Source organism: Ochotona curzoniae, unplaced genomic scaffold (genome assembly GCF_017591425.1).
Source record: "Ochotona curzoniae isolate NIBS_2020 unplaced genomic scaffold, NIBS_Ocur_1.0 patch435, whole genome shotgun sequence".
In the NCBI taxonomy this organism is placed as follows: domain Eukaryota; kingdom Metazoa; phylum Chordata; class Mammalia; order Lagomorpha; family Ochotonidae; genus Ochotona; species Ochotona curzoniae.
In genome coordinates, this window is record NW_024467012.1 from 511,812 (window position 1) to 537,589 (window position 25,778).

The 25,778-nt window shown below is 38.7% G+C and overlaps 1 protein-coding gene and 2 pseudogenes across 2 annotated transcripts in view; all 3 read left to right on the forward strand.

Moving 5' to 3' along the window:
* LOC121167964 (phospholipid-transporting ATPase ABCA3-like) overlaps positions 1-19,216 on the forward strand; it is a 56,121-nt gene extending 36,905 nt beyond the window's left edge. For both annotated transcript variants that reach the window (XM_040997693.1, XM_040997692.1), the window contains 12 exons: positions 269-515; positions 641-849; positions 3,169-3,384; positions 3,844-4,008; positions 6,624-6,808; positions 8,905-9,030; positions 9,285-9,479; positions 12,138-12,325; positions 12,861-13,031; positions 13,400-13,590; positions 17,946-18,019; positions 18,439-19,216. In XM_040997693.1, coding sequence (XP_040853627.1) covers positions 269-515; positions 641-849; positions 3,169-3,384; positions 3,844-4,008; positions 6,624-6,808; positions 8,905-9,030; positions 9,285-9,479; positions 12,138-12,325; positions 12,861-13,031; positions 13,400-13,590; positions 17,946-18,019; positions 18,439-18,597 — 2,126 coding nt within the window. In that variant the 3' untranslated portion in view covers positions 18,598-19,216. The remainder of the gene's footprint in view (positions 1-268; positions 516-640; positions 850-3,168; positions 3,385-3,843; positions 4,009-6,623; positions 6,809-8,904; positions 9,031-9,284; positions 9,480-12,137; positions 12,326-12,860; positions 13,032-13,399; positions 13,591-17,945; positions 18,020-18,438) is intronic.
* On the forward strand, positions 4,983-6,270 carry LOC121167966 (annotated as a pseudogene).
* LOC121167972 lies at positions 7,886-8,063 on the forward strand (annotated as a pseudogene).
* Positions 19,217-25,778: the final 6,562 nt, after the last annotated feature.

Consider the following 25,778-nt stretch of genomic DNA (forward strand, 5'->3'; position numbering starts at 1 on the left):
TGGACCCCAACTAAACTTTTTAACTTCTATTGAATTGTCTACTGTATCTGAGATTACTATAGGGATCAGTGATAGAACCAAATTCTTGAAGAAAAAGATGAATATTTGAAATAACCAATATGGGAAATTTTTAAAAAGCAATAATGAATTACCAAAAATGATTTTTTATCCTTTCTCTCCTATATATATATATATATGTATATATATAGTATATATATAGTAGGTGATATATTAAATACTGAGTCATTGACCGACTTCTCTATTTTAGGCAATGTAAAGGATTTCATTATCCAAACTAATGAGTGTCGTGAGCTCTGCATTATTGCACTTTCCATTGAAGTTGAGGAAAACAATATAGTATTGACTGTTTTGTTCAACAATGAAGCGTATCATTCAGCTCCAACATCCCTGGCGGTGTTAGACAACGTACTTTTTATGTCGCTTTCTGGCTTCAATGCCTCCATCAGAGTCTCCAACAAGCCTCAACCCCTCCCCATCTATGGTTCTAACATGGTGTATGTATGATTTTTTTTTCTTTTTACTGAAATTGAACCCTAAGATGTTCTGTTGATGTCTGGGCAACTTTATTTGAAAACATGTACTGAAATCACCATTTTCACTTTTATTTCATCTTCTGTAGGCCTACAAATGGACTACAAATAGTATTATGTTTGGCTTTTGGCATTTCTGTTGTGGTGGGTAACTTCTGTCTTCAGACAGTGAATGAGAGAATCAGTAAAACAAAGCACATCCAGTTTGTGAGTGGGGTCTATGTGCTTGCTTACTGGCTTTCTGCTTTGTTGTGGGATCTCATCAGCTTCTTCATTTCCTGCTGCTTACTACTGGTGAGTGTTAATTGAAATTAACCTCAAGTGTCATTTTACTTATGTTCTCCCCCGCCCCCCCTCAAGAAAAACCTGTCCACTTAATCGTATCCTGAAACTAATGCTTGTCAAAGATTTGAAATTATGTTGTCTTGTTATGCCAGAGTGTATTATAGAAACCTCATTATGCAAATGTTCTCTTTTTAAAAAAATGTATTTTTATTTCAAAGGCAAAGTTACAGAGAAAAGGAGAGACAAAGAGGTCCCCAAATGGCCATAATGGCTGGAGCTGAGCTGATCCAAAGCCAGTAGCCAGGAGTCAGGAGCTTCTTCTAGTTCTCCCATGTTGGTGCAGGGTCCCAGGGACTTGGGGACTATCCTTTATTGCCTTTCCAGTTGCATTAGCAGGGGGCTGGATTGGCAATGGAACAGCCAAGACTAGTACCAGCACTCAGGTGGCACGCCAGTGCTACAGGTAGAGAATTCACCTGAAGTGCCACCACCTTGGCACAAACTTTCTTTTTCAAGAATAGCGTTTTTCTTTGTAAAGTCTGTCTTACATTGGCATTCTGTATGTTTGCTCATCATTGTGCCAAAATCCCCTGTGAAACTCTAAATGATATCTGTCACCAGTGTCTACTGAATTCCAATGCTAATCCTCTTTGTCCCTTCACAACACACAAAAATTCTATTTGGAGGGCTGCCTGAATGTAAACAGTTATCTGTTTATACAACAAACATTGAGCTCCTGCTATTGTTATGAATACAGCAGAGAGAAAATAGACAAGGTTTATCTGTTGATAAATTTTAGTCAGCATTAAAATTACTGGTCTTGCCAAAGGATTACACAGATAATTCAGTATTGATTTGGAAATATTCCTCAAAATTATGCCCTTCGCATCATCATACAGCTTAGAACTAGAAAGTCGATAGGAAGATTTTTCCCCCTTCCAGGCCAGAATGCATCAGTCACAACTTTACCATTTTCATATTATTCCATTTCCCTTTTGTTCATGAACATATTTTTAAATGCAGAGCCAAGTAAAGATTTTTTTATAAGAGTTAATCTAGTTTTCTAACATGTTTTGTAAAAATCACTGTTTTCTCATGAAAAATCAAAAGTAAATAAAAATAATTTTAATTTAAAGAACATTGTTTTCCATGGTCTTGAAACACTTTTCATTTCGTCTTGACTAACAGTATTCATTCAATGTATCTTACATTGTTTTTCTGTTGAGTTAACATAGCTCTAGTGTACCACTATCAGTCTATAGTAATTATGGCAGTTACATGTTATAGATAAACTTTGAAATCAGTTTATCTTATTTCCAAAATAAAATAAAATAAAGTTCCGTTGCTATTTTTACTTACACTCATTTGGGGAAAATTTACCTTTTCTTGTGTTCAGGTCCTGCTTAACAGTGAGTGGTGGTGAATGCCTCAATTTCCTCAAATACACATTTCAGTTTTCTTTGAAGGAGGTTCCAGCCGAGGAACCTGTAAACCTCACACACCTTGGAGCAAAGGTGCTGCTGAGTGATCCAGCATTTCTCTCTGACTAAATTTGTGATTTCCTCTTAGTTGGCATGAGGGAAACCATACGATAATTGTAACTGTTAAGGTTTTTTTTTTTTTTTACCCTCTGTCACTATTATCTTGATATACTACCTTTAAAGACTATTTCTAAACTTCTAGAGATGTTTTTATTCTTTTGACTCTTCTTTCCTTCTATTAGTTAGCCTTCTGAGTAATTATTTCATCACTCAAAAAGAGGCAGTCACTTTGCTATAACTGGGGAAACTTTACCAATTAAAATCAGTTTTTAATCACTCTTGAGATTCTCTCTTCTTCTTGTAATCCATTCTAAATTTGTGCTCCCTTGTCTGATTCTCAGATACAATAAAGACTAATTCAGGAATCCAGGACCCAAATTACTGAGATGGAGACAAGAGCAGAGACCAGGGTGCAGTCCAAGTGCCAGGAGTAGGGCAAACTCTTCAATCACTGACTTCCTATGCATTTTTCTAGGATAATTCAAAAACCGACTTTATGCATATGTAATTTTTTTTTTTTACTTTGGTCATGGAAAAAATTAAAACTACAGTGAAGAGAGAAAACAATTATAGTCATTCTGTTGACCGGAATGTTCTCTGTTAAGGAAGGACTGGGTTGTTCACTTCAGGTTCAAGAAGTTAAGACTCTTGAAACTATGAACAAAGGGATTTAAGTTAGGAAATTTCCCGTGCTGTAATGAAGTGTTTTTCCTTACTAAGTGTTCTGTCTTGACTTATCGCACACTTTCTTTGACTTTGCTTTTTGCCTTTATGCTCTGCAATCCAGGTAGTATTTGTGCTCTGTGACGTGGATGCGTTTGTGGTAGATTACCACTTCCTAGACACAGTGTTGATCTTTATGCTGTACGGCTGGTGTGTCGTTCCTTTCATTTATCTTGGAAGTTTCCTGTTTTCTAGTAGTACCACTGCCTACATCAAGATTACTTTGTTTAACTACTTTTCAACCGTTTTCAGTATCATCATTCACACTGTAATAAAAAATCATGGTAAGAACCTGACACAGTTTTCCTTTTTTTGGGGGGGGGAAATACTTTTAAATACATTGGGATGAAAAGGTCGAAGATTAAAATATGTAAAAATTTTGAAAAGCCTGTGCTTTTTTGGAAATCAATAAATGTTTATTGAGTGGATACGTGCGCATAGGTCTGGGCAAAATGAGAAAGAGGAAAAAGGAAGGAGAGGGAAGGATGACTGGAAAAGGGGGAGGGGTAAAAGGGAGCAGTATAACAAGGGAGGAAGACAGATCCCAGGGAAATATTATTAAAAAATGCTTCTCTTTTGAACTCTGTAATTGACAAACTGTCTGGGTAAACAAATTTAGGATCATCTAGTAGACTGGCAACTCTGAATGGTTTAAACATTGATGGAGGAGTTTGTTTTTCTAGTCAGGTTCTATATATTTTTTTAATTTAATGGAAGATAACCCATCATCTTTTCAATCACAGAGACTGAATTTTCAAACCCCACTAAAAACCTCGTAAGTCGTGTATTAATGGTGCTTCCTACATACAACTTTGCAATGAGTATCAGCAGATTGTTTGATGACTATGAGGTGAAAAAGCTGTGTGCCAAGCCATTTCGAAATGTTTACTTGGACTGCAGTGAACCATGTGAGTATTTGGACTCCTCAGGTTCCCCAAAACAATGTATTCCATTACAGCCTTTTGTACTGAGGTTCAGAGTGTGAACGGTAAGTGAAAGCTGTCATCACTCCAAAGGAGACAAGTAAGACTGGCTATTTTGTGTCTTATTTTCAGAGTGAAAACTCAGAATCCAAGACAAATTTCGCTAAGTCATTACCATATTTAGAATAAATCAGTATTAGTCACTCACCTACGATGTGCAAGTAGTTTTATGTCCAGTATTATATGGGGTTTTTTTGTAACATTCAATATTAATTTATGTATAATAAATATATATAGCTGAGTATATTTCACTAAGATTGTGACTTCAGAATTAATGTCAAGTAGATGAAGGCAATTATGAAATTTAATCTTTTATTATTAAATGGAAATTTAGCTGCAGTAAATTCACAGAATAGTCAAAGAACTATTTTAAGACTGAGGTAAGAAATGTGTATAGATAAATATTTGATTTTAGGAATAACTAGGGAGGGACTTTATCTGTTTCAAAATCACTTCAGTAATTGAAATATTATTTAATGCAAAGAAAACATAATGTTAGGCTTTTTAAATTATTTTTATTATTTTTCATGATACATTTTGTAGGTATAGGGCTTCCCCATTTTCCCTCCAACTTTGTCCCTCCCCAATTTCTGCTCCCACCACTGACATTCTTTACCAAGGGCTACCCCATATTGTTACCTTCATTTTCCCACCCAATTTCCCAACTGTTGCTCCCTTGCTCAAGTGGTTTTGATATTGCAACAGTTATGAATCGCTGTCAATCTTGCCACTCCAAGCACTAACTGATTGACCTTATTTTTTATTTAACAGCTACAGATTTAACATGCTGCTGTTTAAATAGATCACAGAATTGTAAATATAGACAAAGATAGAAAATCTAGTATCATAAATAAAGAGATCACAGCATAGAAAACTTACTAAGATACTGCCCAGAGCCAATGGCGTCCCAGGTGAAGGTGTCTGCTTACAGCACCCAAGGCTTTCCTCTGTCACATGTGCCAGGCTGCCTGGGCATGGTGGAGGCCGTGTCTGGTAAAGAACTTGATGAAGAGGAGCTGCTGTTGAAAAGGCATCCTAAAGAGAACAGGTTGCAAGCCGAAATTCAGGGTATAAAAAAACTGCTGTTCCCAAGAATGAAAAAAGAGGAAGAAGCAGCTCACTGAAAATGTTGCTAGGCTGGAATGAGAACCGGAACAGACACATAAAGAGGAGCTAGGTGTATTAAAGCTAATGTCTGAGAACAGGATAGTTTCTGTTGCTGATAACATTTCAAACTTAGCATTGGAGAAGCAGCCACCATGATACCCAAAGCACAAAAAAAGGACAAAAAAGAAGCTGCACTGGAAAAGGAGGGAAGGAAAGAATAGCAGAAGCTGAAATTAAGGATTTATCTGGAGCTAGGCATACAGAAAGTGAAAACTTGCTCAAATATTGGCTGCTGGAGAGTTGGAAATTAAACAAATAACATCAGATGGCCATTGTATGTATTGAGCCATTGAAGATCAACTGGAAGAACAGAATTGTGCTCTGACTGTGGCGGCCGTAAGATGTCAGACTGCTGAATATATGCAAAGCCATGTGGAAGACTTCCTGCCGTTTCTAACAAGCCCCAATTTGAGAAATATGTATACTTGAGAAGAGTTTGGAAAGTACTGTAATGAAAGTGTAAACACAGCTGCATGGGGAGGTCAGCTTGAGCTGAGAGCTCTAGCTCACATTTTACAACCTCCTGGGAGAATAGTAGAGGATGGACCAAGGCCCTGCCACCCTCACCTACATGGGGGACCTGGAGGAATCTCCTGGCCCTGGCTTCAGATTGGCTCAGCTCCAGCCATTGTGGCCACTTGAAGAGTGAACCAGCGGATGGAGGATCTTTGTCTGTCCTTCTCTCTGTAAATCTGACTTTCCAATAAATCTTTTTTTAAAGGTAAATATTACAATAAAACAAATTCATAGTGCATTTCTGTATATTAACGTAGATTTGACAAAAAATACAATTATTATAAAAAGAGGATGGTTTTATTATCTTTGCTTCTCAGTGATGTCCCTTATTTTCATATCCAGAATAGAATTGTTTTTGTTAGAAAACTTTCTCTGTAGTACGGTAAAAAAAAAAAAATTTCAGCTATAGTGCTCTTAAATTTTATTTTGTTAAGTTATTTTGAGTATGCTCTGTTAAAACTTTTTCCATATTTATGGAATAGAGTTATCTTTGAAGGTCCTTAAGGATATCTGCGTGGTCTATAGTAAGGATTAGATACCTTTATTTTATATGCTTTATTCAGTTACTAAGTATTCTATTCACACAGGCTCAGTCTTTAAAATTCATTTTCTATGTGATTTTTATTACCAAAGCTGATACTAAACCAGAACAAGGATGAGTAACTGAAGAACTTTAATAATCAAGGATATCAGAGAAGATCAAACAGTGCATCAATGCAGTTACTTGTTTCCTGTATTCTGTATTTCTCTATATATATTTCTTTAAACTCATGAACAAGTCATCCTATATATTTTACTATTTAGTTCCATCTTAAAGATCAGATATTAAAGTAAGGCTACCTTCCTGTCATCCCCAGTTCTTCAGAATGATGTCTATAATTTTGGAGAACATGGAATTGCAAAGTTCCTGATTACATTGGCTGTCATGGGTTTATTTTTCCTCCTCTTGCTTTTGCTTCTGGAGACTGTACTATGGAGCCTGAAAAGTTGTATCTTTTATTACATTGTGTCTGATGTCTATAGGAAAATCATAAAAAGAAAAGTGAGTAACAAATGTGGACTTTAGATAATTCGAAGAAAGCTCAATATTATACCAGAGGGTATAGATTTACATTTGCATACCTCCATTATTTCATAGAATATCACTCAGTTATTCCCAAACTAAGCTGGCATCACCATGATGGCAAACTAATATTCCACTCATAGCACATCCCATATATAAGTGTCCTGGCTGTTCAACTTGTAATCCAGCATCCTGCCTCTGGCCTAGGAAAATGAGAAGATAGCTCTAGTCCTTGGCCCCCCTGCACCCATGTGAAAGACTCAGAAAAGCTCCTGTCTGGCTTTGGATTGGCTCGGCTGTGGTCATTGCAGACATCTCGGGAGTGAAGAGTGGATGGAAGAGTCAGTGCCTCTCTCTCTCTCTCTCTCACTCTCTCTCTCTCTCTCTCTCACACACACACACAAACACACATCTTCCTGTAAATCTGCCTTTCAAATAAAAACAAATCTTTTTAAAATAAACATAACATCTTTTCCACTCAGATTCTTCCAGAAAGTAAAAGAGAAAAGAGAATTTACCAACTTTTATAGAGGTCATAATTACCATGGTACCAAAACTAGAGAAATACAATGCAAGACATTAGTGTTCCTCATGAACATAGATACACAGATGCTTAACAAAATAGTCACAAATATAATCCAGTAAAAGATGAATGTGAAAGAAATAATAGAACAAGTGGTGTTTGTTCCACAAATATAAGGTTGGCTTAATGTTTGAATCAGTGTATTCCACAATATTCAATATCTTCAGTAAAAAAAAAGTCATATCAGGGCCCGGCATGGTAGCCTAGTGGCTAACGTCCTCGCTAAAATTCAGGCTTGTGGCCTTGTTAAAGCAGTTGAGAACAACCCAAAGCCTTGGGACCCTGCACCCATGTGAGAAACCCAAAAGAGGCTCCTGGCTGCTGGTTTTGGGCCGTCACAGCTCTGGCAGTTGTCGTCACTTGGGTAGTGAATGGACAGAAGATCTTCCTCTCTGTGCATCTGAGTTTCCAATAAAAACAAAAATAAAAAGTCATATCAATTATTTCAGGAAAAAGCATTTAAAATTTTTCAACTTCATTTACCATAATAACAGCATACTTTCTGCTATCAGTTTAATATCTGATATGGCCTCTATCCAAGAAAAATATAGTGAATGGATTTTTGGAATTAAGAGTTGGAATAAGAGCTTTCTCCTTCCACTCCATGCATTGACATGGCATTGCAGTACCTCCAGGAATGGTGTACCCACTCAGGGAGGGGAACAATGGCATAGTTAAAAAGAAAGGAGCTAGTTTTCTTCCTAATAAATGGCATCTATGCAATGCCTACAGCTAACCTAGTGGTGAAAGACCAAATGTTTTCCTGCTACGATTGAAAATAGGACAAGAATGACAGTTTTCTCCACTCCTGTACAACTATACACCATAAGGTAGCTCTCCTCCTTAGCATGTAGACTTAACTGAACAGATTCAGCCTAAATGTTCCTTAACTAATACTTTACTTGATGCCGAAATTGGTAAGATGTTGCCCAATCAATACAAATTACTGCTCACAGAACATACCATATTATTATTTCATTCTTATGTATTCCTAAGTCTCTACTACAGTCTTTTTTTAATGTGGCTTTTCAGTTTTTCTGAAATCTTCATTCTTTGAATACATTCTTGCCTATTCTTCAAATTCAGTTCATACTCTACCCATGAAAAAACCATCTCTCAGAGGGAAAAATGAGTTTATTCTCTCCTCTCCTGCATGTTATGGTGTCTTGAATATATTTTAATTGTAACAAATCACATCAAACAATAACTAATTAGTAGTATCAGATTTATTTTCCATTAATTGTCTAAGTTATTGGCAAGAACATACTGCCTACTTACAGCTGTAGACATTTGCTCATGACTGTACATATAAACAAGCCAAATGTAAACAAGCCAAGAATGTGTTTGAGCCCAGGAAATTGGTGGAAAGGCTCCAAAAAGTTGCATTTTCCAACTTCTGGGAGTTGACATTCTTATATCATTTCAAGCAACTCACTTTAAATGAGTCGTCCAAAGAGTACTCACATCTATAATCCTTGTCTTGAAAATGCAGGCCACAGTGTCCAACGAAGTAACCGAACACTATGAAGATGAAAATGTTAAAAATGAAAGAAATAAAGCACTGAATATGCTTCAAATCTCACAGAAAGCTCCGCTGCTTATCAAAGAACTTGGAAAGGTAAAGCAGTCACCATCGCCCTGAGCCGTACCTGTTTTTCTTGCCAAGAATTTGTGGTTGGTCCTGCTAGTTCATTTGGAATGCCACAGTTGCTATACATATTCTGGTAAAATAGAGAGCTTAATAGGAAAGAACTCTTGTGAAACTGTCCACAGGAGGCCATCTGTCAGTTTATGGTGTTGCTAACCACCCATAGTCAGTGCTGCTTTACATTATGTGTGGTGTGTGTGTGTGTGTATGTGCTTTTTCCTCAGGTTTATTTTAAATGTCCAGTTGTGCAAGCTGTAAGAAATATCTCCCTCGTAGTCAAAAAGTCAGAATGCTTTGGAATATTTGGGTTAAGTGGAGCTGGAAAAACCACCACATTCAAAATGTTGACTGGAGATGAGACTGTCACCTCTGGAGTTGTATTAATTGATGGCATCAGCATCATTGAACATATCAGAAAGGTATTTTTCTTGTTTTTAATATTACTTGTTTTTATTGGAAAGGCAGATCATATTTATAGAGAGCAGGAGAGATAGGAATACCTGCCTACTGGTTCACTCCCCAGATCACCACAATGGCTGGAGTTGAGCCAATTCAAAGCCAGGAGCCAAGAGCTTCTTCTGGGTCTCCTGCGTGGTTACAAGATCCCAAGGCTTTGGGCCACCTTCTGCTTTTCCAGGCCATAAACAAGGAGCTGGATGGAGAGTGAATCAGCCAGGACACAAACTGGCGCCCATATGGGATCCTGATGCTTACAAGGTAAGGATTTAGCCATTGAGCCATCATGCTGGACCCCAGAAAAGTATTTTTTCAACCTCGTCACTGACTTGGTGCTTTAAAGAAGGTAACTAGGCAGGATGGGGGACATGGAAAGAAAACTAAGGGACTTGAAACTATAAATTTTATTTTTCAGAAAGTAACAAAAGTCTAATGAGCAGTGATAGGCGTGATAACATACTGACTTTGAGGAAAGGCAAGCCTTCCTCTGGCTGCGGGACATCTGTAAGCATGACGGTCAAATTGGAAATAGGAAGAATAGTAATTGCATTTTAACCTGCAGTAGCATAGAGTTTGAAATAAAACAGCAATTTTATTTTTTTAAAAAGTTATGAAAATAGAATTAATGGAACAGGACTGGCATTATGGCTTAACAGGCAAAGCTGTCACCTGCAATGCCAGTATCTCATATGGGTGCCCATTGAGTCCTGCCTGTGCCACTACTAATCTCCTTGTGATTCCCTTTTATTTCCGCCATAGTCGTGGAGTAGCCATATTTCTTTCTTTCTTTCTTTTCTTTTCTTTTCTTTTTTTTTTTTTTTTGGTCAATTTAATATTTTTTGGAAACTTTTTAAACAAATTTTTGTTACTAGAAAAAGTACAGATTATAGGTGCATAGATACAGGTCCATAAGTGCAGAACCTTGTTTGTGTCTTGTTCCATCATAGTCAAGGAGTTACCTGCTCTAGTTGGTTCATAGTGCACAAGAATTACAGGGTCCAGCACAGTCTGTCATCCCAGTCAGCTCATGCATATGCTGGTGATTGCAATTGCTGGGTCAGTTCTGTTTCCAGCCCTGTCTTGCATGTGAACCAGTGGGTGTTGCAGTCCAGCCCAATCCTGACCACTTAATACTCGGCCCTTATGCAAAACAGTAGGAGCTGCAGCCTAGTCGGGGCGATTCCCCATAACCTCCACCAGGCCTGCCCCCTACCTAGGTTCCCATGCTTGCCAGTATGTAGTGCAAACTTACTCAGTCTGTTATCAGGTTTTTTAAAAAGCATTTATTTATTTGAAAGACAGTGCGATAAAGAGAAATAGATCAAGAGAGATCCTCCATCAGTTCACTGCCTCAGAGGCCCACAGGGACCAGGGCTGGACTAGGCTGAAGCCAGGAGCCCAAAAGTTGATTACAGTCTCACAGGTACGTGGCAGGGATTCAAATACTTGAGCCATCTATTGTCAGCCCCCAAGATGTGCAACAGCAGGAAGCTAGAAGCAGAGCTGGGACATTATTGTGTGGGATGTAAGTTTCTTTCTAATTTCCTTTACTTATTTGAGCATTATTGTAAGAATTTCTTTAAAGCTTTTTCTGATCATCTTGATATCTTGATTATTTGGGAATCAGTCTCTATTTTCTTTTCCCTGAAGTAAGAGTAGTATTTGCCTGGTTCTTCACTTTTCAGTTAGTTTTGATTGCATCCTTAACTTTGTGATAATATATTGTAGAATGCTTTCATTTTTTTATATTCCTTCAAGTAGTTTTGAATGTTTTCAACAGGCATTTAAGATAGCTGAACCTCACACATCAAAACTTTGTATTAGTCATTAGCTGATATCTCACTTTTTTATAGCATTAACTTGTATAAAGTATTTTACATAATATCTACTGTATAGCTAGCTATACATACCTTACATACAATAGATTCATGGGCATATGAATATATGAGCTACAGTTAATTATTTTGAAAGCATTGATCTAATAGATGTTATTTGACTATTACTAGAATTAGAATTCTGCATACTAATGTCTAGAACTGTTTCATAGTAATATTTAACATTTATTTATTCCTTTGAAAGGCAGAGCATCAGAGAAGAAATCTTCCATGTACTGGCTCCTTGTTTAGAGGGTTGCACCAGCCAGGGCTGGGCCAAGTGCTTGGACCATCATCCTCTGCTTTCCCTACAGTAACAGGAAACTGCATCAATAGCAGAGGAGTTAGGACTCAGACACTCTGATATGGGATCTGGGCACCCCAAGTAGTGACTTAACCCACTGTAACACAACATCCCCTCGTTTTCCTAATATATTTGGATATGCAACTTCATCTAACAACAACAACAAAAAAAAAAAACCTTTGGGTGCACAATAGCATGCATGTATTGAAAAATCCCAGTTATGAATGTTAGTATTCCATTTTACCCCCGTAAGTTCCAGCTATAAAGATTCTATAGAACTGAGAAAAAATTCTTAGTGAATGGTCTATGAAAAATTCATGATGAGATTCTTTTTAATGTCATGAGTCAAAAACTTGAAGGTCTTCAATTTCATCTCTGTGAATTGCATGCTGGGTTTATTGGTGAATGTGGGTCTGTGACTTACGGTTGTGTTATTGATTCAGGTTAGGTCAAGAATTGGTTATTGTCCTCAGCCTGACTCCATGCTGAACCACATGACAGGTCGAGAACTGCTGGTCATGTATGCCAGGCTGTGGGGGGTCCCTGAGCCAGATATCTGCAAATATGTGGAAGCCTTTTTGCATTCCGTGTCCCTGGATGCCTATGCCGACAAGTTTGTTTACACATACAGGTGAGACTTTACACTGCTGCAAGTAGTAGTAAGCTGCCTACCCATGCTTAATCCTTGATTATACTTAATACTTGACTCTACTGTTTAGCATCAAGCCTGCAAACTCATCTTAAATCCCAATCACATAGAACCAATGACTGTGAAATAAACCTAATGGGCTGTCAAGGTTCAGATACCAGTAATAAAGCAAATCCCACTTATATGTTGATTTTTTTTTTTACTGACATGAACCATAGCCTTTGCATTTAGAAAAAAGAAAAAGAACACCTTTATTTCTGTTTCCATGAATTATTTTGTCATCTCCCCTAAAACAAAAGCAGTTCATCATTGATGATGTTGAAACAAATTACTGAAAAAATTATTTCTATGAAAATGAATTGATACATACATACATTTGGATGTCAGTGTGCTTTGTTAGTCATTACCAAATCAGCATTCTAGGTGTATGAGCTAGTTCTGTCGTGCGAATTAATGACATGTGTTTTATCTTTTTTTTTTCCCCTCCACTTTTCTTTCTCCTTCTTTGGCTTCAAAGTGGAGGACACAAACGTAGACTTAACGCTGTTATCGCCCTCATGGGAAAGTCCTCAGTCGTCTTCCTGGATGAGCCATCAACTGGCATGGACCCAATAGCCCGGCATCTCCTCTGGGATACCATTAAATGGATCTGTAAAACTGGTAAAGCTATCATCCTAACTTCTCACAGGTACGGCACATTGGGAGGCTCAGCTGAACGATATAAATGGTTGCAATCAGTATAAAATAGAATTAATTGGAGCAAGAATATAGTCACTCTAGATGAACTGCAGAGGAGGGCATGTGGGTAGAGGCTGAACATGTTACATAAGTAGTTCAGAAATCCTCATTTGAGCAATTAGAATCAAGAATTGAGTGACAATAAAGCAATTAATTTCCTAGTATCGATTTAATGGATTACTTTGAACTTTAAAATCTCTTCCCAGATATAAAGTTCTAAGCTTTCTAATTCTAAGTCTTCCAGTCCTGGCTGTTTGCAGTGCAGTATTTGTCCTCTGAAAGGAAGTCTCTTCAGCCCTGTCTCCTTTGTTCTCCTAGCATGGAAGAATGCGAGGCCCTCTGTACCAGGCTCGCCATCATGGCAAAAGGCAGATTCACCTACCTAGGCAGCCCTCGGCACCTCAGCATAAAGTATGGTAATATATGCATTCTGACAGCAAAAATTAATATTGATAAGAATGAAGAAAAATTACAGATGTTCAAAAATTTCATTGAAAATACTTTTCCAGGTAATGTAAGTAGGGCTGACTTGTGGGGATTGTGTTAAGTCATATTTATTTGAGCTGCTGCATATCCTAAATAATTATTTTTCCAATAATACAGTGATGTGTATTGAGCATTTACATTAAGCTCATTTTGTATAATTTCTATGAACTTGTCACAATTGTGCTAAGAAGCTTGCACAGAATGGTCGAGGTTCTTGCTAATATCTTATAGGAATCAGCCAATAAGATAAACCTATTCTTCTGTCTTTGTGTAAAGATAAATTGTTGGGGATCAGTGTCTTATTCATAATCTTTGTTAATTAATTCAAGTTCCTTTCTTGTTAAGCACACTTTCTCTTCCTTTTCCTGATTCCTAAATCAGCCAATTCTTAAGAAATATAAACAGGGAGAGTCAACTCCCTGTTCTCCTCTTAAGGAAATTACCAAGAAAAGTGGCATGAAGATCATTCTGCTTCATGTGCTGACTTCAGTCGGTCACCCTTGCACACACAGTACAATAGTCATTTATAGCATCTAGTTTTTTTTTCTATCCCTGCTACTTTATTCTAATCATTAAACAGATTTATAACAAACATTTTAATAATTTTGATTTGATAGGTACCTTTCCATCTTTTTATTATTTTCTATTTGATAAGTTAGATATACAGAGAGGAAGATTCTCTGTCCACTGATTCACTCCCCAAGCGGCCACAGTGGCTGGAGCCCAGCCAATCAAAGCCAGGAGACAGGAGTATCCTCCAGGTCTCCCACGTGGGCATAGGGTCCCAAAACCTTGGGCCGTTTCGACTGCTCTCCCCCAGGCCACAAGCAGGGAGCAGAATGGGAAACAGGGCCACCAGGATGTGAAACAGCACCCACATGGTATCCTAGTGCCTGCAAGCGAGGACTCTAGCCGCTAGGCTACCGCGCCAGGCCCGGTACCTTTCCATTTTCTGTTACAATAAAATACTAGAGACTGGGACATTAAAAAAAAAAAAGTTCTCAGTTCTGTAGGCTAGGGAGCCCAAGTGTATGACACTGTTATCTACTCAGCAGGTTGTGAGGGGACCTTGTTCCTGCATAAAATGATAGGACAGAGCAAGTGCACCTCTCCCTTCTCATAAAACCACAGGTGCAATTATGGGGCTCCACTCACAGCCTCGTCTAATCCTAATTATCTCCTACAGCATGTACCTCATAACACTTAAAAAGGCTGAAAAATCAATTCTTCTAAAATATGTGAAAGTGGCAATGAACACCCCAAAGATTATGGAGAAGGATCTAGGAGCCAAAACGTCCGCACAAGTAACAGAGGCCTAAGTTAAAAACCAGAACTGTAGGGGTCAGCACGATGGCTCAGTTAACCCATCTTCCACCTCCAAATGCCAGTAACACATATGGATACCAGTTCATGTCCCAGCTGCTCCACTTCCAATCCCGCTCCCTGCTTATGACCTGGAAAAGCAAACAGAGGATGGTCCAGGTCATTGGGACCCTGCACCCACGTGGAAACCCAGAAGCTCCTGGCTCCTGGCTACGGATAGGATCGGCTCAGCTCTGGCCATTTGAGGAGTAGAACCAGTAGATGGTACATCTTTCTTTCTGTCTCCCCTTCTCTCCGTAAATCTGCCTTTCCAGTAAAAGTGAACAAAAATGTTTTTAAAAAGCATACCTAATATAATGGTAAAGTGGAGACTATGGAATCATATAAAATGCTCAGTTAAAATTGCAAAAGGCCAAAAGGGATGAAAGGCAAAAATAGGAACAAAGAGCAAGAGCAACAGATAGTAATAAAATCTCCTAAACATAGTAAGCCTGCTGAATGTCATGGGTTTCTACCAAAAAAAAAAAAAAAAAAAAAAGAGTTCTCAAAATGGATCTAAGAATACCCACCTGTACACTGTCTATAACAAACACACTAATATAAAGACACATATATGTTAAATGGATGGAGAATTATATACAATACTAATGTTCATCAGAAGAAGGTAGAAGTAACTATGTTCATTTCAGACAGAAAGTTGTGAGGAGAAAAGAGGGTTACTCTATAAAGGCATTAATTCTGAAACAAGACATAATGGCCCTTGAAGTGCATGTGTTGCCATGAAAGTGCATCAACATACGACAGGCAAAAACTGACAAGACTGCAAACAGAGAGAGATGAGTCCATTAATGTAGTTGGAGCGAAAATGTAGTGGTTAAGGTCCTCGCCTTGCACACCCAGGATCCCATATGGGCGCCGGTTCTAATCCCAGCAGCCCCACTTCCCATCCAGCTCCCTGCTTGTAGCCTGGGAAAGCAGTCGAGGACGGCCCAAAGCTTTAGGAGATCCAGAAGAAGCTCCTGGCTCCTGGCTCCAGATGGGCTCAGTTCCAGCTGTTGTAGCCGCTTGGGGAGTGAATCATTGGAAGGAAGATCTTCCTCTCTGTCTCTCCTCTTCTCTGTATATCTGCCTTTCCAATAAAAATAAATAAATCTTTTTTTAAAATGTAGTTGTGAGACATCAGCACTCCTCCATTGGAAGTGGACAGATGTTTCATGCAAAAATCAACAACACTGACATTGGACCTAATGAAGAATAGCAAAATTGAAACATTCTTCTGCAGTTCACATGGAATACTCCCGAACACAGACCACATTGCAAGCCATAAAACACACTTTAATAAATTTAAAAGAATGCAAATACAATGCTTGGCATCAGAATATAATGTAATTAAACTAGAATTCAGTATCATAAAGATAACTGATTAATCCCAAAATATTTGGATATTAAACATACTCCTAAATAACATCTCACAAAGGAAATCTCAAGAATAATTTTAAACACTCTGAAATGAACAAAAGTGGAAATTTATCTAAATTTGTGTGACTCAGTGAAAGAAGAGGTTAGAAGGGAATTTGCTGCATTTAATGCATTTATTAGAAATAAAGAAATATCTAAAATCATGCATTTTGAGCTTCCATATAAACTGGAAGAAGAACAAAATCAAAGTAATAAGGGAAAATTATAAATAAAAATACAGTCAAAATAATGAAATTAAAAACAATAAAAGCAAAAGAAAACAATAAAGTTGATAAACCTCTAAACAGGCTAATAAATAGTTGAAAATTACTAATATCACAAATAAATAATGAATATTACTATAGATCCATAAAGACTAAAAGTATTATCAAGGAATCTTATGAATTACTCTGTGCACAATAATTTGAAAGCAGGTTAACTGGACCAATTCTTTGAAAAATAAAATCTGCCAAAACTTGTAAATAAAGACACTGAATAGTTCTACCTTTTAAAGAAACTGAAATAAGTAATTTGCAACTTTCCAAGACAGAAAGCACCAGGTCCCATTGGGATCATTGGTGAATTCTACCAATCGTTTTAAAAGAAAAATTGTACCAGTTCTTTTTGGCATCTTCCAGAACATACAGAGAATACTGTCTAGTATTTTTATAAGGCTGACAATATGCTAATATGAGAAAAACCTAAGATCTTACAAGAAAACCATAGAAAAATATCTTTCATGAATAGAGATGCAAATATCCTTAGCTAAAAACGTTATTAAACTGAACCCAAATGTATATAAAATAATTATACATCATGACCAAATGAGATTTATCCAAGATATGAAAGTCTGCTTCAGCATTTAAATTCAATTAATAGACTGCTTCACAGAAACAGGTTAAAGAAGCAAACCATACAATTGTATACATAAATGAAAGCAAAACTATTTGATAAAATCCAACCAAACTTCATGATAAAAACTCTGATTAAACTAGGAAGGGAGGGAAACTTCCTCAACTTGCAAAAAGTATGTGTATGAAAATGGTAATTAGCTTATTCAGTGGTGGGAAATTCAGTTTTGCTGCTAAGATCAGGAACAAGGCCAGTGTTCTGTCTCACCGTTACTTATACGACCCAGTCCATAGAATAAGATAAAGATAGAATTAAATCTATGCATGTTTGGGAAAGAAAGTATTAAACTGTGTTTATAGAGAACATGATTATCTATGTAGAAAAACCTGGACGAATTGACAAAAACTCCTGGAATTAATAAACTGTTATATAGTAAGGGTAAAGACAATGTTAATATAAAGAAATATTTCACTTTCTTGTACACCAGCAGTAGACAAACAGAATTTTTAAAGTGAAAAACAGTATTACTTACATTAACTTTACCAAAAATAAAATAAATGCTTCCTGGCTTATAATTGGGTTATATACCATAGCTGGTTTATATACTCACTGCATATGGGTTATATTCTGAGCTCAATTAGTTTGGATAATTGGAATTTGAATTATTTAGAGATTTTTTTGTTAAGCTCTATCAAATAAGGACCTTCTCTTCACTACTCACTTGTCAAAATCTTTCCTTCATTAGGTAACATCATAAACCAAGAATATCAAGGGACTATTTTCTGCCACATTCCCAGTGAGGAAATTTGCTGGGGAAAGGTGATTGTAGAAACAGTATGATTGTAACATGTGTTAATAGAGGACTGCTAGGAAGCCTTTGGACTGGGATCCTGACAGTGACCGAGGATCAGACACTGCAAATCACTGTTCAGAGACTTCTCCAGGCACTTCAATTGAGATTTCTGAACCTAAACTCTATTACCATTCCATCCCTATCAAGAAAATGGGAATATAAAACTGCTTCCTCTCCTGATTTTCAGACATCTTTTTCCTTTTTTTTTACTTTCCCCTTATGGATGTTTAGGGTTTGGTGGAGGAGAGGTTGTATTTTGGCTCTGGGCCTTTTCTTTTCTTTGTTCTTTTCTTCCCTAAGCATAAACCTGGAATGCTAGTGGGGGTGGGTGGGTTCGTGTGGGAATACTGCAGCGGTAACAACATGGTTTCCTTTTCTGTTAAAGGTGTTTCGTGTTTTGGAGGAAGCAAAAGTGTTATTCAGTTTACAAGATTATTCCATCAGCAAGATAACACTGGAAGAAATCTTCCTGACTTATGCTGATATTGATCAAATGCAAGATGATCATAACAGATCAACTGTGACATGCAGCTCCAGTCAGTGAGCGCCCTCTGTATCTCAGCCTCCGCCTGCCACTGCCTGCACAGAGATGCTAATCGCTCTGTTGCGCTCACTCTTCCTTTGAGCTCTTGCCCTGGGCCTCGCACTCTCTGCGCACAAGCAAACACAAACTGAAACTCCAAAGAAGAAAACTCACCATTTGGGGGAGTTAAAGTGAGTGACCTGTTGTCAAGAACTAGAGAGAATCTGAGACGTTCCCTTTCCTCCAAATTAACAAATCAGCTTGCCCACACTTCTGCTGGTGATGGCAAAACACATGGGCAATCCTGGGACAACATCAGAGAACTCTATCACAGCAATCGCAATAAAAGAATGTAAACAGTGCCAATTTCCCAACAGTCCCCATTTTTCACAGTGCAGCCAAAGAGCTAAATGATGTTTGCTCTATGATAGGAGAGAAATCCTGAGCTTGCAGAACCCAGTTCCTTTATAACAGTCAGTAAGCAAACCTGCCTGATGTTTGCTCTGGAAGAAAATACTTTTATTACACCCGTTATATTGAACATTAAAATAAATCTCTCCTCTTGTCCAGAGGCAGATACTGTCTTTCTTCAAAGGCCATTTGTTCTGTAGTCATGCTTACAAAAAAATAAAATAGTCTAGAACAAAAATTAGCGAATACTTCTGCTTATAACTCATGCAGAAATGCAAGAGACTCCTGAAAAAGTGTGTCCCAGTAATATCTATCTTTAATATCTATATCGTCTTACCCTCTGGAAAAATTTCTCCAAACATTGTAGATTACCTCTATCCTGTTCTTTGAGTTCTATCGATTGTAACCTTAGAAACAGTATGAATGATTTAAAAAAAGAAAAAAAAAAGTAGAACAACTGCCACAGAAATGAGGATGATGGAGACACGGGTGCTAACATTTTGCATAGGAAAAGGGGCTGTCACCAGACGTCTACTACAGATTTCTCAGGAAGGCTAAGGAAAATGACAAAGTGTGGTCAGAGTTATCCGATAAAAAAGATGAAAGACCAGCAGCCAAATTTTCATATGCATGGAACAAGGGTTCTAAATTTGTATGCATCATCATCCTGGCATCTTAATTATCCTCCTGGATTCCATTTTTCCTGGTACACTTCTCCTAATTGTTGATTTCCACTATCCTGTTGCCAGAGTAAAATCACATGTAATCTAGTCAAGAGGGGAAGAAGGAGTGTCGATATATGGGATCCTACTTTGAGTAGTCTCTCAAAATTATTGAGGATATTTCTGCAGTCTCCCTCCTGACATCTAGAGTTACCGATGAGTACTCCTTTGGAGGTAAAGCCAGCTCTTGGCTTCCCTCAAATCTTTTTTTCCCCCTCTATCCCTGACACTCATGAGAATGACTGTTGGTATTACTAACATCTTAATCGTTTTGTCACCCAACAGACTCTGAATATAAACTCTTAGACTCTGGAAAAAAAAATGTCTTATTTAATAGTTTCTCCCCTCTGCTTTTCCCAGGACTCTGCTACTATATTCACTGTTTCTTTACAAGTTTATATACCTTGCTTTTATGTTATTTCAACTTTATTTTTTTTTTAATGTGATTTGTTTGAGGGGCAGACAGAAAGGGTTTTCTTCCATAGGTCCACTTCACCAAATGCCCACAATAACCATGACAGTGCCAGACCAAAACCAGGAGCTGGAAATGAAATTTCCCACAAGAGTGGCAAGAGTCCAACCATATGAACCCTCACTGCTTTCTCCCAGGGTCTGCATTAGCAGGAAGATCTACAGTCAGGAACTGGAGCTGGGAATTGAACCAAAGCACTTAAATGTGGAATATTGGCATCTGAACCACCCCTTTTTAAAACTGCTTTTCCATGTAAATTTTAGAGCCACCTTCGTAGTGTCTGTAAAAAGATCGTTGAAGATTTTGGTTAGTTTGCATTGAATCTGTAGATCTATTTCTCACCATATAGATTCTACTAATATGTTAATTCACACCAAATTATCTCCTTTCCCCCCCCCTTTTTTTTTTTTTACTAATTATGGGATTTGTTCCCTCTCTTTAGTCTAAATCATTTACACATGCACTTACTGTATTGTGTAGTTCCTCCTTTTGAACCCCCAAAGGGGCATCATACTGTATGTAGTCACTGAATGTTTTTTTTTTTCAAATTAGCAGTTTCTAAGACTCAACTGTGCTGTTCAGCATAAGTATAGTTAATCTTTCATAATTTCAATAATCCATTATCGAATACTGAAGATACTTCCTGTTTGCTACACAATGTAATGCCCTTCAAGGTGCTTTTGTGCTAGTGTAAAATCATCTCTTAGTCACTAGACCCAGAAGTGCAGATCATGAGTGACAAAGTAGGGAAGCATTCAACTTCCACAACATGATGCTAAGTTATCTTCCAAAAATATTGCAGTGATTCACATTAGCCCTTCCAACTTGTCAAAGACCTTGATTCACATCCTGTCCAACTCCTGCAACCAAATATGTTCCTTAAATGGATATAAAATGTAACTAGTTTTGGCCTTATTTTGCATGTTCCTGCTTAACTAATGAGACCTCAAGCATCTGCCTTGCATGTACCAGCACTTTGACATGGACGTACTCATATGGTTACTGATACTTTCGAGTTTGAGACAGACATGCTGTTCACAGTAAGACTATAAAATACTTGACATAGTATACAGTCCGTAGGAGGTACTCAATATATTTTTAAAGAGTATTTATTTGAAAGACAGTTACAGAAAAAGGGGGATACAGATTTTCAGTCCGTTGATTGACTCCCCAAATGGCCACAATGGCCATTTGTTAAAAATGTAGTCAGTGCCCTTCTCTGAGGTGACTTTACAATAAACTCATCGATAACTTCGGGTGAGAGGATGGCTTTCCCCTCACCCATTCTAATCTTAAGACCGGGTGCTTATTCAAGAGGATTTAGTCAAACAAGATTCTCTCTAGCAGTAACTGCTACGACCTGATTAGCTCCTTTTGCAACCTTTGCTCATTTTTAGAAGATTAAACAGAGAGGCAGAGATCTATCATCTGCTGGTTCCCTACTGAAATGCCCACAACATACAAGGCTAAGTCAGCTAAGGCAGGAAGCAGTGCTCCGTAGTTCCCACAGGGGTGTACTTGAGCCATCTCCTGCTGCCTTCCAGGTGTGCAATAGAAGGAAGTTGGAGTCAGCGGCACAGCTAAGACTTGATTCTAGGCAACCGGATATGGGATAACTGTGATAAAAAAAAAAAAAAAAGGCCCAGCTCACTCTCTATGGCTGTGGATCCATCATAAGCTTACCAAGAACTGTCTTTATATGTATGTACTTCATAAGATTATCAAAGGCCATACTTGGTACGTCTGTCTGTTCAGGGACACAGGGCGGAAACTAGCAGGATGGCAGGCTGGCATTATGTACTGCTCTTCTAAAATTCTTGTGGCGTAAGAAGGCACAGGAAGGGCGTGGCACAGTCTAGTGGCTAAAACCCTCACCTTGCATACGCCAGGATCCCATATGGATGCCCGTACCTATCCTGGCTGCTCCACTTCCCTTCCAACTCCCTGCTTGTGACCTTGGAAATCAGTTGAGGACTGCCCAAACCCTTGGAACCCTACGCCCATGTGGGAGACCTGGAAGAGGCTCCTGACTCCTGGCTTTGAATCAGCTCAACTCTGGCCTTTGCGGCCTCTTGGGGAGCGAGTGAGCGGATAGAAGATCTTCCTCTCTGTCTCTCCTTCTCTCTATAAATCTGACTTTCCAATAAAAACATTTTTTTAAAGGCACTAAAAGACAATTCATAGCAGGTAGGGAAATCTCTGGCTTTGAAGCCTCATATCTCACAAGTGCCCATTTCTCTTGAAACACAATCCCACAGGCTGAGCTTCCAGAGTCTCCACAATAGGCAAGACCAAGTGACAAAGGTCACTACACCCCAGGATGCCCAGGGCATGGCCTCTTTGTCAGGTGTGTGTGCTTCTTCGTGTCCAGCTATCATTTCTCAAGGTCTGTTTCTACCACAAGTAACATTGCCTAGTAACATAGTTACTACCACATCTTTACCTGGTTACCGGGAGAACATAGCTGAAGACTCAAGTAGAAATCTCATGTAGAATGAAGAAAAGGAGTAACACACCACGATGCTTCCAAGACTTATTTAGTCACTTGCAAATGATAGAGATACATGGATTTGTGTATGAGATAGATGAATGGGGTGGATGGGGAGAGACAGACAAAGAACACTAGCTATGGAGATCTATGCATGATTCAGATCCTGTGGCCCGACACTTCCCCTGGATTTAGCCACATATACCCTGTGAGGGTAGCAAGACCAGTGCCTTACCCTCCCTTAGGTGTGACGCATATCCTGGCACTTCACTTATGACAAACGCCACCTTCAATCGTGTCATTAAGGAACTTGAAATTCAACACAGAGAAAAATATGATGATTGAAACTGGGTGACAGATAAAGAGGAAGGAGTTCATTGTACTAGCCTTTCAATTTCTATTTATGTCTGAAAACGTCAGTCATGTTTTGTTTCTTTAGTTAAAGGAAGTAAAGGTTAAATATCAATTGACCATGTAAGGCAGAGCCCTCCACAAGAGCCAATTCAGGTGGAGTACTTGACATGGCAGTAGTAGATTTGACCACAGGATGGCACTCTTGTGTGTTTGAAGCTTGACAGGAACTTGTGCAACACTGTAAAACACTGGCTCAAAAAAAAAAAAAAAAAAAACACTGGATCAACTACATATTTTATAATTTATCAGACTATACCAATTTTTCAAATTCCCCCACAGAATGAATAGAATTTTCTTTATTCATTAGGAGATTATGCTTACAGTAACATTTGTAGATTGGGTTACAATATGGGTTATAAGTGAACTTTTTTTTAAAGATTTTATTTTTATTGCAAAGTCAGATATACAGAGAGGAGGAGAGACAGAGAGGAAGATCTTTCATTCTCTGATTCACTCCCCAAGTGGCTACAATGGCCAGAGCTGCACCCATCCAAAGCCAGGAGCCCAGAGCCTCTTCCGGATCTCCCACATGGGTGCAGGGTCCCAAGGCTTTGGGCCATCCTCAACTGATTTCTCAGGCTACAAGCAGGGAACAGGAAGGGAAACGGGGCCACTGGGATTAGAACCGGCACCCATATGGGATCCTAGCACATGCAAGGTGAGGACTTTAACCGCTAGACTACTGCGCTAGGGCCCTATAAGGGAACATTTAATAGCACATGTCTGTGCCCAGGTACATGGAGATGTGTGTCACTGCCATCTTACCTGAACTGCGAAATGATAACATTCCACTGCTCAGATTCTAAGCTGGGAGTGGTAATCTAAAAGTGTTGGAAACAGGGCCCAGCACAGTAGCCTAATAGCTAAAGTTCTAGCCTTGTATGCGTGGAGATCCCATAAGGGTACGGGTTCCTCCCTAACTCTGTATATCTGACTTTCCAATAAGTAAGTTTTTTAAAAGTGTTAGAAATAGTATTGTACGACACATGAGTAAAACTGAACTTTATGCTGAAAAACTAAATCATTGAAGAGTTTGAAGTACAGAAAACTTATGAGCATTTCCAGAGTTTCTCTTGTCAGTACAATACTTTCATGAATTTTGCCATGTATCCAAATCACCAAGAGCTGCTTAACATTTTTTAAAGGATCTATGTATTCCAAAGTCAGGGCACCAGAATAGAGAAAGATATTCCACCCACTGGTTCACTCCTCAAATGGCTGCAGCAACTAGTGCTGGGCTAAGAGGAAGCCGGGAGACTGGAAATCTGATTTCCCACGTGGCAGGAACCCTTGCACTTGAACCACCAACCCACTGCCTTTCCAAGCACATTTGCAGGGAGCTGGCTTGTAAACAGAGCAGCCAAGACTGGAATCAGGACTCCCATATGGGATGCACATCAAAAGCAGCTGCTGAACCTGCGGAACCACAACACCAGCCCCTATGTAACATTTTTTAGATGAACTTTTCCTTTTGTAAATGTCTTTAAAGAGGAAGCTTATAATTAGCATTGCTTGCCATAATAAACTATTAAAATGGAACTGTGCTTTTTCATGTTCCAGTTTGAAACCATCAGATGCACCATGTAAATCTACCACATGAAGGGAAATTACCTGACCAGCAGATGGAAGATCTCACACTCCCTCACCACTCTGCCTTTCAAATAAACATATCATGCAGTATGGATTGGATGGGTGGTTATGAGTTGGTAAGGGCCACTCTCCTGAGGCCCCTCCTCTCTATAGTGTGTATCTTTGTTTTCCCAATAAAACACTTGCCACTCACTCTTTGCCTTTGTCCCAATAGCTCCCGAGTGCCTTCCTAAAGCCAAGTCAAAGACCTGAGCACTGGCAGCCCTCACTCCCCGACACCATGGCGTCTGCCGGGCATTGTAAGTCCAAGCACTGTAAGTATGCACGCTGCTTTGTTTTATGTTCATTAGTTATCAAATTAATTTTTTTTAACATGACAGTAGAAGCCAGAGTTGTAGTGTTGCATATCAAGCCACCACCTTTGGGCACCAACCTTCCATTTGAACACTGGTTTGTGTCTCCTAACTGCTCCACTTCAAATTCTGCTCCTTGTTAGTACTCCTGGGGAAAGTGGCAGATGAGCCCAATGCTTGGGGCCCTGCCACACCCCTGGGAGACCAGAACGAAGCTCCTGGCTTTGGCCTGGCCCGTCTTGGCTGTAACAGCTAGCTGGGCAGTGAAGCAGCAGATGGAAGACAGCTGACTTACTGCTTCTTTCTCTGTAACCTCTGCCTTCTGGGTAAAATTTTCTTAAATGTGAATACTAATATTTTATTCACATAAAAAATGTTTCCTGGGCTTCATCTAGTTTTTTGTTTGGTTTTGAAATATTTTATTTTAAAAAAATTTTGACTTTCAAAAAAAAGATACTAGAATGGACCAGATTCTTCATAACTGGTTATTGGAAGATCGCTGGAGAGAAAGAGCAGAGACATATTTACATGTGGAGAATTTCTGCGACAAGGCAAAAATTAGGCAGATTTAGCCATGCCTCCTTTCTTTGATTTTATTTTTGATGTTTACATAGTTGATTAGGGTGGGAAGGCTAAGTGGAAAAGTGGGTGAGACCTTTGTTTACACATTTTCCTTTTCTTCCCCCTGTACCTGGGGGAAGGGAGGGGGGTCAGGGGAGAAGCCTCACCTAGCCTCCCAACCCCGCCTCTGT